We start from the raw sequence: 8,575 nt of genomic DNA, 5'->3' as shown, positions 1-8,575 counted from the left end.
GTCAGGTGCAGCGTGTACTCTTCAGGTATGCAGTTGCCGATTGACGACAGCAGTGTGTGGCAGCAGAAAAACTCAGGTATGTTCCTTTAAGAAAAGAATGCAGTCCCACCTGATCCACGGTCACATGACAGATGTTCTCCTATCGGTGGACAAGTCAGTGCACCTGGACACACTCCTGAGGAGATTTTCAGCTTCCGATTGTTCCTATGGTCTGAACAGAACCAAACAACGAAGGAGAAGGAGAAGGACCACTGGACATTAGCAGAGGATGGGTCAGATCCACACCTCCACCTGTCCACAGGTAACACACTGTTAGGGTGTGTGCTAGCATTGTGCTAACCGCTGCTTTTGTGTCAGGTGATCCTGGTCGGGTTGGACTCAGCAGGGAAGTCGACTCTGCTGGCAAGACTGCTGACGGGACAGGTAGCTGCTGCTGCTGTTACTGTTGCTGTGTGTTGTGGACATGTCCACTGAGCACATGTCCCTGCAGGTGATGGACACGTCCCCCACCATCGGCTTCAACGTGGGAACTGTGAATGTGGACAAGAAGACATCTCTGACGATTTGGGATGTGGGAGGGACAGAGGAGCATGAGACGGAACTGGAGGTGAGGACGTGTCCTCGGGGGGCGTCTCTGCTCCGTCCTCAGCAGCCCGTGTGTCCTCAGGTTCTACCTGGATGACTGCAGCGCACTGGTGTTCTTGGTGGACAGCAGCGACCGGGAACGTGTCTCCGAGGCCAGGGACGTCTTGAAGAACCTCTTGAAGGACCAACGGCTACAAGGAGTTCCTCTGATGGTCCTGGCCAATAAGAAGGACCAGCCAAACTGCATGTCCCTACGAGAGGTGGGACAGTCCTCCAACCAAATAGTCCAAGTGTTGCTCTCAGATATCTACAGTGTTACTCCTGATGTCTCTGATGTCCTTCAGGTGTCCCAGCAGCTGCAGCTGTCCAGGTACTCTGAGCTGGTGTGGGAGGTTCAGGCGTGCAGCGCGCTGAACGGCCTGGGTCTGCAGCAGGTCCTCACCTCTGTGTGCTCACTGATAAGGAGGAGCTGAGCTCCATTTTCCGTCCACACGGAATTGTCTCCAGAAATATGCGCGTCCCCATAAACCCAGTGAATCGGCTGTTGTCCGTCCTCCAAGCCTGTAGGCGGCACTGTAACCACAACCACAAACAGACAAGAAGACATGCAATGGAGACAAGAAGATGGGGGAGAATGTGAATGGAACCAACAGGAGATCAGACACATCAAATCCAACAAGGTAAACTGAACTGCAATGAAGCGCACAGGGCTGAGGAGTGGTGGAACTGCATTGATTCACCTGAAACCTCACTGATTCAAGTGAACCAGTCTCCATGGAGACGCATCCTGAAAAGTCGTTGATTATTTAAAAAAAAAAATGTTATCGTTAATAAAGTTGGTTTGAATGTGGAATCAAAGGTGGTGCCTTCCTGTCACATGTGCAGCAGGAGACAAAACATTTCTGGAGCCAATTGGAGTTCTATGTGCCTGAAGAGCTTCCTGTACCTGCATTACTTCCTGAAGTACTACAGGTACCTACAGTACTTCATGTACTTGTAGTATGTCATGTAGCTGTAGTATTTCCCATTGTACTTCATGTACCTTGAGTACTTCCTGTAGTACTTCATGTACAGGATGATCAAATATCACAAAATATCACAGTTGGGCCCTGAACACAACTGCTTTGTGATGACCCCCAAAATAATATAAACAATAATTTAAAACAAAACTTTTAACATTAACTCTTGTTTCAATAACAACACAGTGACATCATCAAACTGTTGAACAAGGAGAAAATCATAGCTTCCACCACCAGAACCAGTTACGCTCCACTGAATGCTGTCATCGCGTATTTAGTCACAAATGGAAATGGACTAAACTGTGAGTAAACATTGGTGAGAGTATTTTTTTATTTGTTTCTGCTACTATCATATAGTGCATCATTCCTCATCCTCATTCCATGTGATTTTGAAAATTGATTCTCGGTGCGTATTTGTAACTTCCATTTGCTATGAAATTCATATCTTGAAATATTTTCAGCGTGATTATTTGTAATTGTATTTGTAATCACTGGTGCCCCCTCCAGAAGCTGGTGCCCTATTTACAGCTTCTGGAAGGTGACGCAGCGTTCACAGCCCGTACGATGTGCTGTTGCGCATGGTGGGAGCGCTTCAACAATAATAGTTACTGTGATTCAATAAAATATGAACTTCATCACATTGACGCGACTGTTCCGCTATTTTTTTTCTTTCCCTTCTCCTTCCCTGGACACTGGATGTTTCTTTCAGACTTTGCGATTCGTTTTTTTTTAGTTTTTTTTTTTTTCAGTTTTTTTTTTTTATCATATATTTTTTATTATTTCACACTTAGAGACAGTTCTGTTGGGTGGGGTTACAGTGGTTCCCTGGTATATGGTACCTACCTATAAATGCCAGTACAGAGTAATTCACACACATTATATTATTCAGTCACAGCTATACAATCGTCTCAATTCTTACCCAGTTATATAAGCTTGTGGTAAAAAAATGTTCCCATAGCCCTTTCTTATCTTCGCTGTCACTGACTCTCGCTAAGATTTGTTCATATGATGCAATTTCTGCCATTTTTTCAATCCACTTTTTATAGTCCGGTGGGGATGTACTCTTCCATAACCTGAGGATAATCCGGGCTGCCGTAAACGTCCCGACCTTTATGACTGCAAAATATTGTTTTGACACTCCCATTATTTGTGATTGGTCACCCAGTAAGCATAATCTTGGAGTGACTGGGATCTTGCTGGGTTAAATCGTAGGCAACTGGACTTCTGTTTTTCTTGAAGACGTTTCGCCACTCATCCGAGAAGCTTCTTCAGTTCTGAGGACCTGAGGAAGAGAGCCTTCCCTAGATGTTCTAATACTTTTACCCAAAATGGCTGTATCAGACTACATTCCCATAGAACATGTAGGAAAGTCCCTGCCTGTGTACCACATTTCCAACACAGATTATCAGGTAATAAACCCATCCTATGGAGTCTAGAGGGTGTGAAGTAGAACCTGTGTATTAGCTTATATTGAGTAAAATTTCCCTCTAGCCTCCCTGATGTATTTTCCTGAGTTTCCAATTATACCCTTCCCACTCCAACTCACTCAGTCACTCAGGAAAACTGTGAAGAGTAATGGAGAGAGTGCGCATCCCTGGTGGTTTCCTCGTGAGAGACTAAAAAAGTCTGATAGAATGCCATTTGTAAAAAATGCTGCTCTCGGTTTGGAATATAGTATTTTTATACATCGACAGAAGTATTTGACATCGACCAAATTTTGACATGACAGATGTCAGAAATCCCCACTCCTACCTCTATCAAATGCCTTCTTCCGCATCTAGTGACAGAGCCACCACTGAGGTTGGGTTATTGCTATTCAGCCAATATTTCTTCTAGTCTTGATGCCAGGGTCTTTGTCAAGATCTTACAGTCCACCCCCAGTAGACTCACTGGTCTGTAATTGGCTGGGTCCGACCCGTCTCTGTCCTTTTTGGGTATCAATGAAATTAATGCCTCATTAAATGTATCGGGGAGTGAATCCAACTCAAATGCCTCCATATACACCTTATGTAATACGGGGGCCAATATATCAATATACTTCTTGTGGTATTCAACAGGTTGGCCGTCCAGACCTGGTGATTTAGGTTTTTTTTTTCTAACCCTAACCCTTATTGGCGCCCCCTGTGGATGAATATGACTCTAGCATTTGCCAATACTGCCTATGCCCAGGGCCGTCTCTGTATGTGTGTGTGGATGGGTGGCTACAATCTCTCTCTTCTGGAATTCATGAATATTATTGAAGCAGTTTTTTTTTCACAAAGATTCAAATGTACGTTTCTATTGGATTTTATTTCATGACAGGTCACATGTCAGTCACAGGTCTTTGGCAGCAGGGAGTTCTTTCACAATAAGAGAGTGAAAGGGAAAATGTACTTTACACCAAGTTTTATATCAACACACACTTGAAGTAACCTCGAGAACATTGTGTGTTAGCATCGACATTTACCATCCTGTTTGGTTGATAGTTCTCAGTCAGAGAACTCATCTGGTTCTTTATGCAGGTTCTAAGGGGACGTTCTAACAGACTGATGACCTCATGAGCAGGTTAGTTGTGTTAATGCAGCAGATCTACTGATGAACGTGACTGAGTATTGATTATTGATCACGTTCTCCCGAGGCAGAGATCACACCTTCTCCACACACCCTCCTCCTCCTGAGGCAGAGTGGTGGACAGAGCATATGTGTCTCCGACTCCTTCAGACAGCATTGACTTGTTCACCTCTGCACTTGAAGGCTCCAGCCCCTCCACCTCGGGGCTTGGAGGCCCCGCCCCCTCCACCTCAGTGCTCAGAGGCTCCACCTCCTCCTGTGCAAGGTCCGGTTCCACGCCAACCGGTTTAGAAGGAGGAATGTCGACCTCCTCGACCTCTTGAAACTGCGAGTCGGAGGTGCTGCGGGTCTGAAACACGCACAGGACAAAGGTCACAGAGGTCATAGGTCACAGGTCACAGGTCACAGGCGTACGTACCTTCTTCATGCTGGAAGGTCAGAGGTGAAACTTTTAGACCGAATGTTTTCTGTTTGATCTTCTCTCTCTGTTTCCACAGAAACAATCTTTGTTCCTATCTTTGTCATCTTCTTCTCAATGTTCTGTCTGGGAGAACGCCTTCTTCAGGCTGTCCACCTGCAGGCACCTGCAGGCAGACAGACTGTTATCTGTCTGTCTATCTGAATGAATGTCACCCGTCTGTCTGACTAACCGGCACCTCTCTGTCTGCTCACCTTCTTCAGACTAGAGCGTTTGAGTTTCTCCCTTCTGGAATGATCCATGTTCTCTAGGTGTTGAGGCCACACCTCCTCATCCTCGTCAATGTCGCCATCCAGCCCCACCTCCTCGTCAGAGGACAGGTGGACATTCTGGAGTTCTCCTTCCTGGAGCTCGTCACCTTCTTCCAAGATGTCGTCCCGTGGGAACGGAGGAGGATCCTTCAAGAAGACGGTGGAGGGGATCTCGTTCTCCTCCTGGAGGAACACAGGGTCAAGAGGCTCTGGTGGAACCACAGCTCAATGATGTCATGTGAGAACGAACACACACACACACAAGCCTGTCAGGAATGTTCCATATCAGTGAGAGAGGCAAAGAAGGTGATACACACAGCAACGTGTTCTTACACAGTAGAGTTCAGTAGAGTCTGGTCGAGTTGAGTCTAGTAAAGCAGAGTCCCAGTGCAGTCCAGTAGAGTCCTGTGGAGTCTGCCAGAGTCCAGTCCAGTAGAGTCCATTGCACTGTACCTGGAAGATCAGCACTCTGAAGTTGTTCCTGTTGATCAGGTGGGCGTGGTTTGCCTCCAGCTTCTTCACTTGGACGCCCTGTCGCTCCATCTTCTCTCTCACCTGCAACATGATTGACACGTGAGACTGTGATTGACAGGTGTCTGTGACTGACAGGTAACCGTAGGTGTGTGGTTGGATAGGTGCGTACCTCCTTCATGGTGACAGACAGCTTGCGGCTCTTGTCCAGCAGCTTGCTGACGGTGTTGGACGTGTGACTGTGGTTCTTGGACAGTTTGGACCATATCCGCCTGAATCCCTCGGACCACGTTCTCCATCTCCACCTGATGCACCTGTTGAGAACATGGCAGATTGGGTTACTGAGCAAAGGCTCTGCCCCCTCTGAAGTGTCCTGGCAGTGGACTAATGGGCTGCTGTGGAAACTGGAAGTGACATTATCTTCTTGGTGATCACTGGGGGCAGGCCTCCACCTCAGTTTCCTGTGTGGGAAGGTGTTTGTTTGTGCGACGACAAAGACAGGAAGTACCTAATGTCCAGTCTGTGGACGTGGACATGAAACAGGGAGCAGTTTGTGGAATAACAGAACTTGGGCAAAGGTCAACGTTCACAGTGTCTCCGAACATATCAGCGTGTATGAATGTGTCTCTGAATGTGTCTCAGTGTCCCTGAACGTGTCTCTGAATGAATGCTCAGACAATCTGTTGATCAACAGAAGCTGTTAAAACAATGTTGTTAAAAAAGAAAAAGAAATTGTTAAAACAATTTTTGTTGAGTATGTTAGGACAGGTTCTGTGAACCAGGTTCTTGTGGGTCTGTTCTGCCTCCGACACTTCTGGGACGGCCACGCCCTTCCTCTCACCTCCATTTTGTGCTGGTTCTCCTGGACGGCATCCAGCATGTGGACCAGTTTGTCCAGCAGCGTGAGGACGGTGATGGCGTTGACAGGCCCCTGGCCTATCTTCTCTGGGTCCAAGGCGCTCAGGGTGGAGGTCAGGTCCTGGTCCAGGGTGGAGGCCAGGGGCTGGTCCAGGGCAGAGGTCTGGCCCTGGTCCTGGTTGTGGAATTGGTCCTGCAGGTCCTGTACCTGGGATGGGACCATCAGATCCTGGTTCTGGTGTGTGTCTGTGGTCACCATGATGCCGTGGATGTTGTCCTCATTCGTCTGACGCACAGACACTCTGAAACAAACACTGTGCGTGTGTGTGTGCTGCGCTCTGATTCGCTGCTCAGAGGAAAACTTTCCAGCTCCCAGAGGACCGTGTCCACACCCGTTTAACTCGTTCAGCGCCACAGAGCACACACACAGCTGTGGAGCTGCTGTGTGGAAGCGTGAGTGAGTGAGTGAGTGAGAGAGAGAGAGAGAGAGGAAAGAGTTAAAATGCAGCTTTCAGCCTGCACATGTTGTCATGACAACTGTGTGTGTGCATGAGGAAAGGGAGAGAGGAATGTAGCTCACTCACCCTCATACTTTTTCATCCAGTCATCCAGAAGAAAACTGTGTGTGTGTGTGTTTTCTTCTCATTAAATAAATGAAACAGAACTGTAGAAAAAAATACGAGAACATGCAACATTAACTAAAGTGGAGCGTTGAATGAACCAGAAGAACTAAAGTAGAACATTTCGGGAGGCTCCGCCAGGTGGCGAGCACGAGCGGAAGACGAGGGCGTAGAAGAAGAGCAGTCAGCTGACTTAGGAGACGGAAACAGACGGAGTGCTTGTCGGTTCGTCCCTTTCTCCCTCTTCTCGGTGAGTGTAGCTACTGAAACGGTGTTGCGATAACCGGGATAACCCCGAACCTCAAGGTGCTCCCAGACTCCAGCGGACTCCTCGTAGGACGTCCGCAGTCATCATGGTGTTCATAGTCGTGCGTTCCACCGCGTAGTAGTTTCCTTTCAGATGTCCTTGAGAGCCTACATTTCCCACAATCCTTGCGCACTGTTTTTTCTGTCACGCGTCATGTCAGTGGAGCAGAGCTGCACCTTACGACGCCACGATGGAAAATTTAAACAATGCGCACGGATTGTGGGAAATGTAGGCTTCCAAGGACATTTTAACCGGAAACTACTCGGCGGCAGTTAGGGCTGGGCGATACTGGAAACTTTGGTATCGATCCGATACCAAGTAAATACATCGCCGATACCGATACCGATTTCGATACTTTTTTACTTGAAATGTCATGATCATTTAATAATTTGTTTTTGTCTTGAGTTATTTGATTATGATTATGGTTAAACAGCACAAAGATTTTACGCAATAACAATGCTTTATATTAAATAACCACAACAGTAGAAACAAATTTAACTGTATAAAAACAAATATCATTCCAATAATCATTCCAACACCACTCTTGAAAAATGTCACATATGCAATCATGCCCCAATCATCTGTGATACGTTTTCAGTTTCAGAGCAAAATGTTGTCAGCTCATTTCCCAGTTGTCATCAGGTGACATGGCCAGTGACAGTTAAATACACCTCTTTGGCTCTTGATCAGTGGTCAGCACTGTTCGCAGCATCTAGACACTGAGCAGCCAGATAGGGGGTGGGGCTAAGTGTGCACTTCTGTGAGTGAGCACTGAGCAGCGGGGAGAGAGAGGTGGGGGTGGGGGGGTGCGCAGTTTGCACAGAGAAGCGGCGGTCTGAGGAGAATGTAGGAAAGTGCTGGACTACAGAAGAAAAACTCGATCCCATCACAGTAGTATCGATCTGATACCATTACTCACTTTGGAATCGATATTTAGATCGATCCGCCCAGCACTAGCGGCAGTGCGCTCGACCATGGGAATCTAAGTACTGGACCCGCACGGAGTCTTGGTTTAAGTTTTCCCATTTTGTCACTTCACAGATGTAAACTCAGAATTTTTGTAAACTCGGTAATCATTTGACTTTTAGTTTATCTTCAGTTTGGGTCCAGGTATCAGGTTTATTGATCGTGTCCTGTCCTGTAGAGTTTTCTTTCGTTTGGTGTGGGTCTCCATTGACTTGTATCTTCCTTCCTTCCTTGGTCCCCTGTGTCACTGGAGTAGGTTTTCTTCACCCTTTTGATTTCAGATTGTTTTTTTCCTTCTTTCTTTGGTGGATCCCATCCCACGTGGGCCCCAGCCTTGATGGTTCCTTGTTTTGGTGTGAATTGTTGACAAAACGTCTGTGGCCTGTTGCTGGGCCAAGTTGTTCCCTGGGTGGAGACTCCAGGGCACCACCACCTTTGCCGCAGGACGAAGTTGGATTAGTGGAATAGTA

The 8,575-nt window shown here is 47.0% G+C and overlaps 2 protein-coding genes across 2 annotated transcripts; one reads left to right on the top strand and one right to left on the bottom strand.

The window, feature by feature from the left end:
• Positions 1-357: 357 nt before the first annotated feature.
• On the top strand, positions 358-1,058 carry LOC144738683 (ADP-ribosylation factor-like protein 11; the record flags this gene model as incomplete). Its single annotated transcript, XM_078621677.1, is given in 5 exon segments — positions 358-423; positions 491-577; positions 579-607; positions 668-845; positions 930-1,058. Coding segments are annotated over 5 exon segments (489 nt in total), but the record flags the coding sequence as incomplete, so codon positions are not given.
• Positions 1,059-4,206: 3,148 nt separating this feature from the next.
• Positions 4,207-6,471, bottom strand: LOC144738685 (caveolae-associated protein 2-like). The gene is given in 9 exon segments (XM_078621679.1): positions 4,207-4,503; positions 4,604-4,642; positions 4,644-4,700; positions 4,702-4,728; positions 4,827-5,066; positions 5,337-5,438; positions 5,527-5,616; positions 5,618-5,668; positions 6,196-6,471. Coding segments are annotated over 9 exon segments (1,179 nt in total).
• Positions 6,472-8,575: the final 2,104 nt, after the last annotated feature.

Source organism: Lampetra planeri, unplaced genomic scaffold (genome assembly GCF_965212315.1).
Source record: "Lampetra planeri unplaced genomic scaffold, kcLamPlan1.2.h2 scaffold_1124, whole genome shotgun sequence".
NCBI lineage: Eukaryota > Metazoa > Chordata > Hyperoartia > Petromyzontiformes > Petromyzontidae > Lampetra > Lampetra planeri.
Note: the sequence above shows the minus strand (reverse complement) of the source record. Positions and strands in the feature narration are given on the sequence as shown.